Genomic DNA, 16576 nt, shown 5'->3' on the forward strand with positions numbered 1-16576 from the left:
TGTGATAATTCTGATGCCCTCCTTGCTTTACTAGCAGAACGCCCTTTACCTTGGATATTGCTAGGATATTGTTCAATAGAATGGTCAGTTATGGTAGAAGTGTTCTATGTCTGTGCTCTTCAGTACAGTAGCCCTTGCTACATGTGGCTATTGAGGCATTTAAAATGTGGCTAATGCAGCTGTGGAATGGAATGTTTAATTGAATTTTACTTAAATTTAAATTGCACATGTGGCAAGTGACTGCCCTGTTGTGTAGTGCAGCACTGGATAAACATAACTCCTGTGTTCTAGACTCCAATCCCACCATTAGCTTTCTGTTTTTGACAGTGTTTGCTGGTATGATAGGTCACTGCTCATTTTACATTACTATCAGTTTAGTTTCCTTTATATTTCAGAGGCTCCCTAATCCCTTAAAGAGATTTAAAAATCAACGTAGACCACTTCTGTATGAAAATAAGATGGCTGAATTTGCTTTGATTGGAATTAGGAACTGGCCCTCTCTTTGCTAGTTCTGGAATTTGGCCAGGATGCACATCAAAATCTCATTCCTACCCTCCTGATTTGCCTCATGCAAACTTTGTTGCTGTGTCTGTTCTTTGGTCTTCTATTGCTGTGTCTCAGCTTTAGATTATATGTCTTGCGTAGAAATGGATCATCAGAATGCAACAGGCAGAAGACTTAGAATTGCAAATCAGTAGGGTAATGACAAACCCTTTGAGCTGAGTGGGACTGAAAAGTAACCTAACATATAACCTATCAGTAATTGTTTACCATGAAGATTTTCAGTGCTGGACACATAAATTGCTGAGTTCAACTGCCCTCTTTGCCCTCCAAATCCAGCATAAAACAAATTGGTGATCTCAGGCCAGTTTCACACCTAATATGACTAATAATAAAAGTCTTGTGTTTCAGGAACTCAGTTTGTCCAAACCTGAGCCCATCATCTCTACCTCACAAATTATATCCACCTTTTCATTTCCTTGCACTGTGTCTGCATGATATGATAATACTCCCAAGCACTATTGCTTAAATCTTGAGTTACACTTAATGCTTTTTTTTTTGGTCTTTTTTCTTTTTAATGTGAAATAGAATATACAAATGAAAATGTATATTTAGAAGAACAATAATAAATGTCCAGGTGCCCATTGCTCAGACTGACAAATGGAACATTACTACCCCCCCAGGAGCCTCGTATGCTCTCCCCCCAAGAGGCAACCACTATCCCGAATTTTGTGTAATTGTCACCTAGCTTTTATAGATTTTACTGTCTGTGTATCCCTCATAGTTGCTTATTTATAGCCTTTATATAAATAGAATTATACTGTATATGACTGACAACTTTTGCTCATTATTATTTTTTGATTCATCCATGTTGATGTGTGACACTGTAGTTCATTTCGATGACATGAATATGCCACAACTTAATTATATATTCTGTTGATGTCAAAAAAAAAAAAGAATATTCTACCAGAGTTTTTACTTTTCTTCTGGAGGTCAGAAATACGTTAGGCTTAATGATATGGAAAATTGACACATATATGGACTCAGACAATAAAGTTTTCTAAAAGCAAATAGAGAATAATGATTTGCAGTATTTCCCTAGATAGGTAAAAACCTTGTAATCTCAGGATATTACTCATTTTCCAGGTTTTTTGAAAGCAAGTGTACTTTTGTTATGTTAAATTAATAAAGTAAGATTATATTTGATCAGAGGCATTCTGAGAAATGTATAACCAAGTCAGTAAGGCCATATGCAGTTATTATGTTTTTTACTCTCAGGGGAAAGTTGGGGACATGCTGCTACAATACGGCTAATCTTTCATTGGGACCGAAAGCAAAGGTCAGTACAGAAACAAGTTAATAACTCCGAATATTGGGTTAATTATACTGAATGAACACTTACAGGTTTCTTAGAGCTAGTCCTGTGGATGAGATATACAGTGACCCATGAAGTGACACTTTTGTTGCCTTGTCTGATATCACCTAGAGCAAACATAGAAATGTGTTGTTATTACTGCATATTTAGCTACATAGGAAATTCTCTGGAATATTTAAATGATGGGGCGCATGCACCTGAAATGAGTAGGTGGCCAAGGAATGCCATTTTCTAAAGCTCTTCGAAATAATTTATTAGCCATGTAGAAGGAGGTGAGTACTCTGTGTTCCTGGAAGAGATTGAAAAAAAAAGAATAAAATCAGGACAAAAGGAAAATTGTTGAGGTTACCTTTAAAATTAATTTATTTGGAACATACGATGGTTTCTCTTATTTGCTTAGTATATTTCTTGTATGAAATTGTGTCTGTTTTTTTTTATTTTGTATTTTGCTGTCCAGCTTTTATTATCTAGTTACTTACCTGCATTTCACAAGTATTGTTCTTTAAAAGTACGGCAGCATGAAATCTTTGTATTTGATTTTAAAGCTGCTGAGCAAGTGAACAAACCAGCTTTTATTTTCTTGAAAATAGACCATTGAAAGCTGTGAAGTCTTTTCTACACTTCTAGAAAATGTCAGATTTATGCTAGCCTCTCCGCTTTGTGATTAATTGGTATAACCTAGAGGTCTTGGTTTGGAAATGCTCTAATAAAGGGAGAAATTAAAATGGCATGTGGGCAAAGATGGAATAAAAGGTCACTTAAATACATATTGGGCCTAGCCAGTGAAAATGTCTATTTTTTAATCTATATTTCTTTGTTGTTCTACAAACTGAAAAAAATCCTGCCTGACCAAGTTAGGTTTTACGGACCTGAAGCTCATAACAGAATGATTACACTTCTGTATATATCTTTTGCAACTGATCGTGCAGTTTGGGTCTTCTTTAAAAATGGTATTTGCGAAGAGCTCAGGTAATGTTTTTTTTCCCCCACAATACATAGTGCTTTACTATTGACTGTCTCCCCCTAATTTAAACACATTTTTTACTCTAAACCAGTATGACTGGTAAATCCTCCCCCTAATTTTTTTTCTATGATCACAATTTAAGATAGTTCCTCCTCGTTTTGTAAGTAAGTTGCTGTATACTAGAGTCACAAAAGGAGTTATTTTCTCGGCACCAAACCTTATTGTAAAGATTTGGCAGCAGTTCTCCAGCTGTCTTTTGAACATATTGCTTATACTTTCCCAGTTTTAGGTTATTCTGTAAAGCACATTCCATCATTTATTTTTTCATAGGAATTACGCCTGAGTTAGTATACAGTAGTCTTCTTCAGACTATAATTAAATATTTACTAATAAAATGCATTTAAGAAGAAAAATAATAGGAACAGAGCAAGATATTTCATCTTTTTATGAACTCAACAGGAGGAAAAGTTTGCCTTCTTCGTCAAGTTCTAGAAGTTAGCATTGATAAGTTACCCAAGAGATCAGAAAATCACGCTTACCATGAGTTAACCATTGTATGAATTCACCTTCTTACAAATCCTTCCCAAGAAATTAGAAACTAAAGTACATGGCCGGATGCAGTGGCTCACACCTGTAATCTCATCACTTTGGGAGGCTGAGGTAGGTGGATCATGGGGTCAAGAGATCAAGACCATCCTGGCCAACATGGTGAAACCCCATCTCTACTAAAAATAAAAAATTAGCTGGGCATGATGGCACACACCTTTAGTCCCAGCTACTCAGGAGGCTGAGGCAGGAGAATCACTTGAACCCAGGAGGCGGAGGTTGCAGTGAGCCAAGATTGTGCCACTGCCCTCCAGCCTGGTTACAGAGTGAGACTCCGTCCACCCCCTGCAAAAAAAAAAAAAAAAAAAAACAAGAAAATGATGTACAACACCAACACTGAATATAGATAGATTGGGGGAAATCTGCTGTTCTATAATATTTTTTCTACATCTCATAAGATCATTTTTTTAATTCTTATTTTTATTTTATTTATTTTTCATACTCTTAGTGAGTGCTTGCTTGTGCTAGGTATTTTACTAGGCACTTTAAATATAACATTTCAGATAATCTTTTCAATAATTATTTGCAGAATGTATACCTATTATTATTAAAAGAAAACCAAGGCCCAGAAAGGTTAACTGAATAAGTAGTAAATAATAGCTACTATTTATTGAATATTTCTTAACTGTCCTTTATTGTGCAAAGCACTGTATGTATATATGTATACATATATACGTGTATGTATAATGTGTATATGTATAGATTGTATATGTATATACGTGTATACGTATAGATGTATATACATATGTATATATGTGTATACGTATAGATGTATATACATATGTATATATGTGTATACGTATAGATGTATATATGTATATACGTGTATGTATATATGTTTACGTATAGATGTATATACGTATATGTATAGATGTATATACATAGACGTATGTATATGTGTGTGTATATATATAATTTCATGTTATTTTCCACGTAAATCTTTGAAATAGTGTTACCAGATGAGATCGGGCACATTCAGGGTGGTATGGCTGTAGACTGAAAATAGTATTATCTACATTTTATAGCTGACTTTATAAACTTTTTTATTTTTTTTGAGACGGAGTCTCGCTCTGTCGCCCAGGCTGGAGTGCAGTGGCGCGATCTCGGCTCACTGCAAGCTCTGCCTCCCAGGTTCACGCCATTCTCCTGCCTCAGCCTCCCGAGTAGCTGGTACTACAGGCGCCTGCCACCACGCCCAGCTAATTTTTTGTATTTTTAGTAGAGACGGGGTTTCACCGTGTTAGCCAGGATGGTCTCGATCTTCTGACCTCGTGATCCACCCGCCTCGGCCTCCCAAAGTGCTGGGATTACAGGCATGAGCCACCGCACCCGGCCTTATAAACTTTTTTTTTTTTTTTTAGAGGGAGTTTCGCTCTTTTTGCCCAGGCTGGGGTGCAATGGCGAGATCTTGGCTCACTTCAACCTCCACCTCCAGGGGTCAAGTGATTCTCTTGTCTCAGCCTGCCGAGTAGCTGGGATTGTAGGCGCCTGCCACCACACCTTGCTAATTTTGTATTTTTAGTAGAGATGGGATTTCACTATGTTGGCCAGGCTGGTCTTGAACTCCTGATCTCAGGTGACCTGCCCACCTCAGCCTCTCAAAGTGCTGGGATTACAGGCATGAGCCACCGCACTCGGACATAGCTGACTTTATGGAGTTCATTTCTTTTCTTCTATAATAACTGTTTCTAGAAGGTAATTGTAGTATTGTGTTGATTGCCAGCCAATCTGAATATGTAGCTTACTCCTTTTTTTAGGTAAAATCTTTTTTCTTCAAACTTTTTTTTTTCGGGCTGTGGATATATGATAAATAATGTACATACTTTATGTAATCAAAATAAATTGACCTCATTTAATAGCATTAAAGTAGTTTTGTTCTTTATCATTTGAAACCTGACATCTTTAAGTTGTTAAAGTTGCATGAGCTTGAGCCCAGAAGTTGGAGAACAGCCTGGCCGAAATGGCAAGACACCACCTCTATAGATAATAAAAAATTAACCGGGTGTGGTGGTGCACACCTATAGTTCTAGCTGTTTGGGAGGCCAGAGTTGGGAAAATCACTTGAGCCCTGGAAGTCAGGGTGGCAGTGAGCTATGATTGAGCTATTATACTTCAGGCTGGGCCGCAAAATGGGACCCCATCTCTAAGATATTAAAAAAAAAAAAAAGTTACTTGAGGCCGGGCGCAGTGGCTGACACCTGTAATCCCAGCACTTTGGGAGGCCAAGGCAGGTGGATCACCTGAGGTTGGGAGTTCTAGACCAGCCTGGCCAATATGGGGAAACTGTGTCTCTACTAAAAATACAAAAAAACTAGCCAGGCATGGTGGCGGGCACCTGTAATCCCAACTACTCAGGAGGCTGAGGTAGGAGAATCACTTGAACCCAGGAGGCAGAGGTTGCAGTGAGCCAAGATTGCACCACTGCACTCCAGCCTGGGCAGCAGAGTAAGACTCTGTCTCAAAAAAAAAAAAAAAGTTGCATGAAATTTTGTATGCTTTATGCTTTTTAAATTTTAGGTTATTTTAAAAGGATGGAAATAGAAATTCATATCAGGGAAAAATAGTTATAAAAATGAACATTTTTCATTTGGAGAGGAAGACTAAAAATCTTTTTTTTTTTTTTTTTTTTTTGAGACAGGATCTCACTCTGTTGCCCAGGCTAGAGTGCAGTGGTGCAATCTCAGCTCACTGCAACCTCAACCTCCTGGGCTCAAGCAGTCCTCCCACCTCAGCCTCCCAAGTAGCTGGGACCACAGGCGTGTACCACCACACCCAGCTAATTTTTGTAATTTTTGTAGAGATGGGGTTTTGCCGTGTTGCCCAGGCTGGCCTCGAACTCCTAAACTCAGTCAGTCCACCTACCTCGGCCTCCTAAAGTACTGGGATTATAGGCGTGAGCCACAGCACCCGTCCAGAAACTAAAAATCTTGAATAGCCAAATTATATCGGGCATTGAACTTAGGTGTGCTGTCTCATGCCCCAGCCCCTGTCCTTTACCAGTAACACCTGATTTTTACCCTTAGACTAATGATGGAATAATATTCCAACAGTTATTAAAAGAAATACTTTTGTCTATGTCCTTATATTATGTGAGTTTTCCTCCAATTTGCATATTCATGGTTATATGAGGCCAAGATTATTCAGAATTACACTACTCTTTGCCAAGACGATCTGGTGGTAGAGTGGAGTAATAAATCAACACCCCCACACAGTGTTTCATATGTGTGCTCAGTTTTAGAGCACAAATTGTGCTTCTGTCTTATTTCTTCCTGACCCAAACTATGTAGTTCAGCCATATGTTAAGCTACATCTCAGCTGGGGCCATGAGCCAAGTGATTCTTTGGTTTAGTTTTCATTTTAAAAGATCTCTAAAGAGACATGATGCATAAAAGTGGTATTTTTACCTAGAAATTTGAGGATGATTTTTTTGTTTTGTTTGGTTTTGTTTTTGAGATGGAGTCTCGCCCTGTCGCCCAGGCTGGAGTGCAGAGGCATGATCTTGGCTCACTGCAACCTCCACCTCCCCAGTTCAAGCGATTCTCCTACCTCAGCCTCCTCAGTAGCTGGGATTATAGGTGCGTGCCACCACGCCCAGCTAATTTTTTTTTTTTTTTTTTTTTTGTATCTTTAGTAGAGATGGGGGTTTCACCGTGTTGGCCAGGCTGGTCTTGAACTCCTGACCTCGTGATCTGCCTGCCTCAGCCTCCCAAAGTGCTGGGATTACAGGCGTGAGCCACCGCGCCCAGCCTCAACATAGCTATTCTTGTATTACATATTACTTAGCAATTATTTTATTTATGTTTAAAGTTGCAATTACGGAGTATAGAACATTTTGGATTCTGCTGTATTTTGGTCTGTGTTTTTCTTTTGAATTGTGTCTGAGAAGAGGGGCAATTTCAAAATTAAGAGAGTAACAGATCATAGCCAAAATGTCCTTTTTGAATTGTCTTTGAAAACAAATCATTCTATTTTGTGTAAGTAAATGACCCTTATAACTCTGAGAATCTTATTTTCCTCTAGGTTAGAATCTGTATTTTTTATATCAGTTTCATTACATTGTGCTAAAACATGTATATAACATAAAATTTACCATTTTATGTTTACATATAGTTCACTGGCATTAGGTACATTCATATTGTGCAGCCATCATCATCCATTTTCAGACCTTTTTCATCTTCCCATACTGAAACTCTGTACCCATTAAATGCTAACTCATTCTTTTTTACCCCCAGCCCCTGACAATCACCATTCTACCTTCTGTCTCTGAATTTTACTCCTCTAGCAACCCCATATAATTGGAATCATATAATACTTGTTCTGATGTGACTGGCTTATTTCACTTAGTATAATGTCTTCAAGGCTCATTTATGTTGTAGCATGTGTCAGAATTTTCTTCCTTAAGTCTGCATATTCCATTGTATGTACATACCACATTTTGTTTATTCATCTGTGGATGCACACTTGGGTTGCTTCCACCTTCTGGCTATTGTGAATAAGTTACAGTGTATCAGTTTTAAAGTAATTCTTAAAAGCAGTTTTTTTTTTTTTTTTTTTTTTTGAGATGGAGTTTCACTCTTTTTGCCCAGGCTGGAGTGCAATGGCATGATCTCAGCTCACCGCAACCTCTGCCTCGCAGGTTCAAGCGATTCTCCTGCCTCAGCCTCCCGAGTAGCTGGGATTACAGGCATGCGCCACCACACCCGGCTAATTTTGTATTTTTAGTAGAGATGGGGTTTCTCCATGTTGGTCAGGCTGGTCTCAAACTCCCGACCTCAGGTGATCTGCCTGCCTTGGCCTCCCAAAGTGCTGGGATTGCAGGCGTGAGCCACTGCGCCCAGCCAAAAAGCAGTCTTAAAGGTTTTTGTTTATATTTGTTGCTGTTACAGTACTTGAATATAGTTAATAAGAGCTTAGAATTTTATTTCTCAGCTACTTTTAGCTTTCAGTTTTATATTAATTGTATAAGACATAATAAAATCCCACCTAAGCAGATCTTGTTCTGTCATGACTTATTTTTGGGACATAATCATTTTATATTATTATTTTTGTAGAGATGGGGGTCTCACTATGTTGCCCAGGATGGCTTCAAACTCCTGGTCTCAAGTGATCCTCATGCCTTGCCCTCCTAAAGAGCTGGGATTACAGACATGAGCCACCATGCCTGGGTGTATCCTTTTAAAACAATGTCTTCCTAGCTATTTTTATTGGGTGTAATATGAGTAAGTGTTTCTCATTTGTAGTATAAGAAATTATCATAATTCTTCAGCAATAATTAAAAAAACATGATTACTGCAGACAGTTTGGAAAATATAAGCAAGCAACCTTTACCTTGTGATAACAGCTATTAACTTCTTGATTGTAGTCTTCTATCAATTCTTTTAGATGTGCGTATACATACTTATAAATATGGGATAATACAGTATAACTATTATTTAGTATATTATTAATACTTTCCTATCTCATTGAATATTTTCTTCCACCTTTAGTTTTTAGCATAAGTAATATCTCATCATATGTAAAATAATTTATTTGAATCAGTCATTGGACTTTTAGGTTGCTTTAAAATTTCATATAAACTCTGTTATATACATACGGGTAATTTGAAGGGTGTATTTTTAATATTTCTCTCCTTTTTGTGTTCTTAGAGAAAAAATAGAATTATTAATATAATAAACCTATACATTTAAATAATGAGTTTGGTCATCTGAACTTTTAATTAATTAAGTTCATGTGTTTGTATGTATTTATTCTTTTTCTTTAAGCAGGTTGGCAACATTGTACAAGTCACCCAGCCAGAAGGAATGCACAGTACTGTTTCAAATCAAAGTCAGTATTATTTGATTAGAGTGGGATTTTGATATTGATGGGCGGTAATTATCTAAAGAGAGAATTTACAACTTGCTTCTCTTAACTTCTGTAGGCAGCAAGCATATTTGAGGACAGCTTTTGATGCTTAGAACATTGTCCCCAAAATAGTAGTATATACGGAATATTGTAGTCACAAATGGACTGAAATTTATTCTTAAGAACAGAGGAAATACTTATTTTGGGGTAGTGTGTTCCATGCCATATGTAATGTCAGGATATTAAAAATCTTTAAAGTGAAAGTTGTTGAAGATTTCCAGAAAAGAAAAAATACTAACATTACTTATTTTGGTCTGTAGGTATTATAGATCTATTGTAGCACCAAATATAGCCCACTTTAAGATGTTAATTCTTCTGTGAATTTACATCATAGAACACACATTTTTTGGCTGAAATATGCATATTTATCAATAGTGTTGAGCCAAATATATTTTTGGCATCTCTTTTTTTTTGAGATGGAGTCTCTGCGTCGCCCAGGCTGGAGTGCAGCGGTGCAATCTTGGCTCACTGCAGCCTCCGCCCTACTGGTTTAAGCAATTCTCCTGCCTCAGCCTCCCTAGTAGCTGGGATTATAGGCGTGTGCTACCACGCCTGGCTAATTTTTGTGTTTTTAGTAGAGATGGGGTTTCACCATGTTGGCCAGACTAGTCTCAAACTCCTGACCTCAAGTGATCCGCCCTTCTCAGCCTTCCAAAATTCTGGGATTACAGGCGTGAGCCACCAAGCCCGGCTTTATCTCATTTTTATAAGGACAAAAACAGAAATAGAGATTCTGAAACTGAATTATCCACTTAGTCTTTGCACTACCCAGGTGTACTTGAAATATCCTAGTTGGGGGAAAAAAAAAGAGAGAGAAATATCATAGTTGGAAAACTTTAGAGTATTTAATTATGAAAATAAATCTGTAAAGTACCTAAGACTTAGGTTATTTCCTTTTACTTCTAACAAAGCTATCGTAAAGTTTGTTAGGATTGACCTTTAGAGAACATTTTTATAATGCAATGTTATTTCTGTGTGTGTGTATGCAAGGGTATAAATAAGTATATATAAAATACTCTTAATATAGCCCGGGCTTAGGCACGTATCCATGAGGTTTATCCTCTTCATTCACAGTGGTTGATAAATTTCTATCTCAAGAACTTTCTTTTTTTTTGAGACGAAGTCTCGCTATTTCGCCCAGGCTAGAGTGCAGTGGCACGATCTCGGCTCACTGCAACCTCCGCCTCCCAGGTTCAAGCAATTCTCCTGCCTCAGCCTCCAGAGTAGCTGGGACTAGAGGTGTGTGCCACCATGCCCAGCTAATTTTTATATTTTTGGTAGAGATAGGGGTCACCATGTTGGCTAGGCTGGTCTTGAACTCCTGACCTCGTGATCTGCCCACCTCAGCCTCCCAAAGTGCTGGGATTATAGGTGTGAGCCACTGCGCCTGGCCCTAGAATAAAGTAGCTTTCTTATTAGTTACTTAAAAATATTTCTAAGATCAGTCTTCAAATGTTCTTAAAGCATATTTGTATATATATTTTTAATCTTTCAGCCTCAGGGATTTAGAGATACTGTTGTTACTTCTGCATGTTCATGGCAAACAGAAGGTTCCTTGAGCACCCGGAAACGGTCACGAGACCCAGAGGAAGAATTATAACCCAGAAACAAATCTCAAAGTGTACAAATTTATTGATGTTGTGAAATCAATGTGTACAAGTGGACTTGTTACTTTAAAGTATAAATAAACACACTATGGCATGAATGAATCCAGATTATATGAAGTGAATGGGAAAAATACCTAAATATGATTCTGTGAAAGTTTTTCTAAAGCAGTATTCTGCAATTATATTTTACCCTGTTTTCATTTTCAGTAACATTCAGTAGAGATGATTATTATATTTCACAAATGTGGAAAGCTGATCTCATGTGGCCAGTCTGAATTTACCATTCAGACTGTTTTCACCCCTTTCTTTCCCAGTTGCCTATAAAATCTTAGGAAGAAACATATCATATTCTTATTGTGTTTTTTTTTTTTTTTTTTTGGAGATGGATTCTCGCTCTGTAGTCCAGGCTGGAGTGCAATGGCGCAATCTCTGCTCACTGCAACCTCCGCCTCCCAGGTTCAAGCGATTCGTCTGCCTCAGCCTCCCGAGTAGCTGGGGTTACAGGCACCTGCCATCGTGCCTGGCTAATTTTTTGTATTTTTGTAGAGACAGAGTTTTACCATGTTGGCCAAGCTGGTCTTGAACTCCTGACCTCAGGTGATCTGCCTGCCCCTGCCTCCCAAAGTGCTGGGATTACAGTCGTGAGCCACTGTGCCCAGCCATGTTCTTTTTAAATGTAAATTTGATAATTCTTTAAAATTACCCGCTTTTATAATTATAAAAGAGAAGCCAGCACCATGAGTCAGCATATTATTCTGTTCAGTTTTATAGGTAAGATACAAATTTTAGGTGACCAAACTGATTTTAGTGACCTCAATCCTAAAATCTAAGCCATTTGTTTAGCTTTTAATGACATTTTATAATGTTAAAGGGAGGACTTTGGAGCTGTTATCTCATCTAGAGATTGTTTGGAACATATGTCTTCCAGAATAGGTTGATAAGCTCACAATCATTTATTGCTACGTTTTTGTTTTTGTTTTGAGACAAGGTCTCACTCCGTCACCCAGGCTGGAGTGCAGTGGCATGATCTTAGCTCACTGCAGCCTCGACCTCCCGGGCTCAAGCAATCCTCTCACTTCAGCCTCCTGAGTAGCTGGGACTACAGGGAGGCACTACCATGCCCTGCTAATTTTTGGATTTTTTTGTAGAGACAAGGTCTCACTATGTTGCCCGGGCTGGTCTCAAACTCCTGGTCTCAGGCGATCCTCTTGCCTTGTCTTCCCAAAGTGCTGGGATTACAGATGTGAGCCACCACACCTGGCCTCATTTCTATATTTTGAAACACGGTATGATCCATTCTAGAATTCTAGTTGTTATGTTGACATTTTTCTTTGAATAATCTTAACTTTGCTTAAATAAATTAAAGATTTCAATTCTCGATGGTTTCAAAATCACCTAAAAATATTTTCGCACTTGGCTCTTAGTACTTTTCAACTTACTCTCAAAATTTACTTTGGTTCCCTGTGGGGGAAAAATTAATTAATTTTGGGACAGAATCTCGCTCTGTCACCCAGACTGCAGTGCAGTGGCACAATCTTGGCTCACCACAACCTCTGCTTCCAGGGTTCAGGCGATTCTTGTGCCTCAGCCTCCCAAGTAGCTGGGATTACAGGCATGCACCACCGTGCCAAGCTAATAGTTTGTAATTTTAGTAGAGACAGGTTTCTCTATGTTGGCTAGGGTGGTCGCGAACTCCTGGGGCTCAAGTGACCCGCCCACCTCTGCCTCCCAAAGTGCTGGAATTAACAGGTGTGAGCCTGCGCGTCCAGCCATATTTATATATTTATTTTTAAACTATTATTTTAGGTTCAGGGGTACGTGTGAAGGTTTGTTACATAGGTAAACTCATGTCACGGGTTTATTGTACAGATTATTTCATCACCCAGGAGTTAAACACAGTACCCAATAGTTACCTTTTCTGCTTCTCTCCTTCCTCCACCTTCCACCCTTAGGTAGTAGACACCAGTGTTTGTCTGTTTTGTTTTGTTTTTTTTTTTGAAATGCAAGCTTGCTCTGTCACCCAGGTTGGAGTGCAGTGGCAGGATCTTGGCTCACTGCAACCTCCACCTCCCGGGTTCAAGCGATTATCCCGCCTCAGCCTCCAGAGTAGCTGGGATTACAGGTGCACGCCACCACACCCAGCTAATTTTTTGTATTTTTAGTAGAGATGGGGTTTCATCACGTCCAGGCTGGTCTCAAACTCCTGACCTCGTGATCCACCCGCCTCAGCCTCCCAAAGTGCTGGGATTACAGGCATGACCCATCGTGCCTGGCCTGTTTTTTCTTTTGTGTTCTTAAGTTCTCATCATTTAGCTCCCACTTATGGGTGGGAGACATGCGGTACTTGGTTTTCTGTTCTTGCATTAGTTTGCTAAGAATAATAGCCTCTAGCTCCATCCGTGTTCCTGCAAAAGACATGGTCTTGTTCTTTTTTATGACTGCAAAATTATTTAAATAATTGAATATTAAATATTGTAGCAGCAATATTTTCCAAATTTTAGTGATAGGTGTTACTTCCTATCCCAGACTAAACAGTAAATTTATAAAATTACTTTAGTGTAATTATTATTTTCTGCAATTGATTATATAGAATAGCCATCATTTACCAGGACTTGAGAGTGAAAGCAGGCACTGCTAACAATTATGCCAGTACAGAGGCTATAAACCAAGACTAACTTCAAATCACTTCTCTAACATAGAATGACTAATTGTGACTATCTTTTGTGGACCTCAAAGCACATTTTATTGTAATTGATGCCATCATTTTAACAAATACCCATCATTTTATATTCTGTCTTCTCAAATCATAAAATCCAGAGGAGGAGGGTGTTATAAGTGATAAATATCAGTGTTACCAAGCATCAGATGAGATAGATAAAATAATGTAGGATCTCTTTTTTTTTTTTTTTTTTTGAGACAGGGTCTTACTCTGTCACCCAGACTGCAATGCAGTGGCACGATCACTGCTCACTGCAGCCTTGACCTCCCAGGCTCAAGTGATGATCTTTCCACTTCAGACTCCTTAGTAGCTGGAAGTACAGGCATGCGCCACCACGCCTAATTTATTTTTATTATGTAGAGACAGTCTCACGATATTGCCCGGTCTGGTCTCAAACTCTTGGGCTCAAGTGATCCTCCTGCCTCAACCTTCCAGAGTGCTGGGATTACAGATGTGAGCCATTTGGCCTGGCCTCCAGAATCTCTTTTTATAAAGTACCATAACACTGTACTTTATTTTATTTATTTGTTTATTTTGAGACAGAGTCTTGCTCTGTTGCCCAGGCTGGAGTGCAGTGGTACAGTCTCAGCTCACTGCAACCTCCACCTCCGGGGTTCACGCGATTCTCATGCCACAGCCTCCTGAGTTGCTGGGACTACAGGCATTCACGACCATGCCCAGCTCTTTTTTTTTTTTTTTTTTGAGATGGAGTTTCGCTTTTCTTGCTCTGTCACCTGGTCCGGAGTGCAGTGGCACCATCTCGGCTCACTGAAACCTCTGCCTCCTGGGTTCAGGTGATTCTCCTGCCTCAGCCTCCTGAGTAGCTGGAACTACAGGCACACACCACCATGACCGGCTGATTTTTCTATTTGTAGTAGAGACAGGGTTTCACCATGTTGGCCAGGCTGTTCTCAAACTCCTGATCTCACATGATCCGCCCGTCTTGACCTCCCGAAGTGCTAGGATTACAGGCATGAGCTACTGCGCTGAGGCGCCTTAGCATTTTTTGTTACTTGGTTTTAACTGAGGATATGATGGTACACCTATGTCCCACACTTTATATAGGCTTGCCACCTAATGCTATGCCCATAAATTGGTTAAAGTCTCACCTTCTGCAAACCAATGATTGCATCCAGGTTTCATCTTGTGGTTAGTTTGACAAATCAGCTCAGAAGTATTTTTTCTTAGGAAAAATAAATTGTATTTTTAGCTTCAATTTTCGGGATATGCAACTTAAAACATATTTATATAGTTCTTTATTATTTATGAAACACTTTGGCCAGGCACAGTGACTCACGCCTGTAATCTCAGCACTTTGGGAGGCCGAGGTGGGCGGATCACCTGAGGTCAGGAGTTCAGCACCAGCCTGGTCAATATAATGAAACCCCATCTCTACTAAAACTACAAAAATTAGCTGGACGTGGTGGCACATGCCTGTAGTCCCAGCTACTCGGGAGGCTGAGGCAGGAGAATCGCTTGAACCTGGGAGGCAGAGGTTGCAGTGAGCTGAGATCAGGCCACTGAACTCCAGCCTGGGTGACAGAGCGAGACTCCATCTCAAAAAGAAAAAAAAAAAAGACTTACACATCATTTTATTTGATCCTTCTAGCAGCTCTGTAAGGTGGATGTGATAGGCTAGCCTGTCTGCTTTTCATCTTTCCTTCCTTCCATCCATTTAGTGCCTAACACACATTTAACCACTTTTTGAAACAATATTTCAAATAAGATATAGAATAAATTCTGTGTTTTTTTCTTTTTTCTGTTTTTTTTGTGTGTGTGTGTGTGTGACCCTGACGTGATATGAACAAATTCTGTTTTTCAAATGGTCAGATGAAAATACTATTTGGTCATGACTAGGATGGTGTTTATGAGCCTGTTTGATTACAAATATAAAATTAATAGTTTCTTGGTTTTATCTTTACTTTTTTAATATGGTAAAATAGCTATACATAAAATTTGTCATTTTAACCATTTATAAATATACATTTAAATGGCAATAATTACATTCGCAATGTTGTGCAGTCATCACCACTAATTTCTAAAACTTCTTCACCCCAGACAAAAACTCCCCATTCTACACTCTCCCCAGCTCTTGATAATCTTTAATCTACTTTGTTTCTCTGAATTTGCCCACTGTAAATATATGTGAAATTATACTATATATGTATATATATGTGTATATATATGTGTGCGTGTATGTATATATGTGTGTGTATATATGTGTATATATATCTTTATATGTCTGTGTGTGTGTATATATATGCATATATATATATGTTGTTTTTTTTTTTCCTGGAGACAGAGTTTCACTCTTGTTGCCCAGGCTGGAGTGCAACGGCGCCATCTCGGCTCACTGCAACCTCCGCCTCCCAGGTTCAAGCGATTCTCCTGCCTCAGCCTCCCAAGTAGCTGGGATTACAGGCATGCGCCACCACGCCTGGCTAATTTTTTTTGTATTTTTGGTAGAGACAGGGTTTCTCCATGTTAATCAGGCTGGTGTTGAACTCCCAACCTCAGGTGATCCGTCCGCCTCGGCCTCCCAAAGTGCTGGGATTACAGGCGTGAGCCACCGTGCCCGGCCCACAATATTTTTATTTATTTAAGCCAGGGTGTTGCTATGTTATACAGGCCTTGAACTCCTGCACTCAAGGCCTCCTCCCTCTTCAGCCACCCAAGTTGCTTGGTCTACAGGTCCATGCCACCATGTCTGGCTAACACTGTTCTTTTTATGTCTCAATTATTTCACTTAGCATAATGCTGGTTTTCTTTTTTGTTTTTTGGGTTTTTCTTTTTCCTTTCCTTTTTTTTTTTTTTTTTTTTTTTTTGAGGCAGGGTCTTGCTCTGTCTCCCAGGCTGGAGTGCAGTGGTGTGATACTGGCTCACTGCAACCTCTGCCTCCT

The 16576-nt window shown here is 39.0% G+C and overlaps 1 protein-coding gene across 12 annotated transcripts in view; it reads left to right on the forward strand.

Moving 5' to 3' along the window:
• The window catches only part of RAD51C (RAD51 paralog C), a 41227-nt gene extending 30168 nt beyond the window's left edge, over nucleotides 1-11059 (forward strand). For 2 of the 12 annotated variants that reach the window (XR_010153031.1, XR_010153029.1), the window contains 3 exons: nucleotides 1780-1840; nucleotides 8498-9272; nucleotides 10846-11059. Coding sequence is in view for 4 of the 12 variants with exons in the window: in XM_063799076.1 (XP_063655146.1) it covers nucleotides 1780-1840; nucleotides 9209-9272; nucleotides 10846-10950 (230 nt within the window). In the remaining 8 variants the exon portion in view is untranslated. Of the gene's footprint in view, nucleotides 1-1779; nucleotides 1841-8497; nucleotides 9273-10845 lie in introns of those variants that run through there. The other 10 variants (XR_010153030.1, XM_016930837.4, XR_010153034.1 and 7 more) reach the window with 6 other exon arrangements.
• The last annotated feature ends 5517 nt before the right edge of the window (nucleotides 11060-16576 follow it).

The sequence above is a fragment of the Pan troglodytes genome, chromosome 19, assembly GCF_028858775.2.
Source record: "Pan troglodytes isolate AG18354 chromosome 19, NHGRI_mPanTro3-v2.0_pri, whole genome shotgun sequence".
NCBI lineage: Eukaryota > Metazoa > Chordata > Mammalia > Primates > Hominidae > Pan > Pan troglodytes.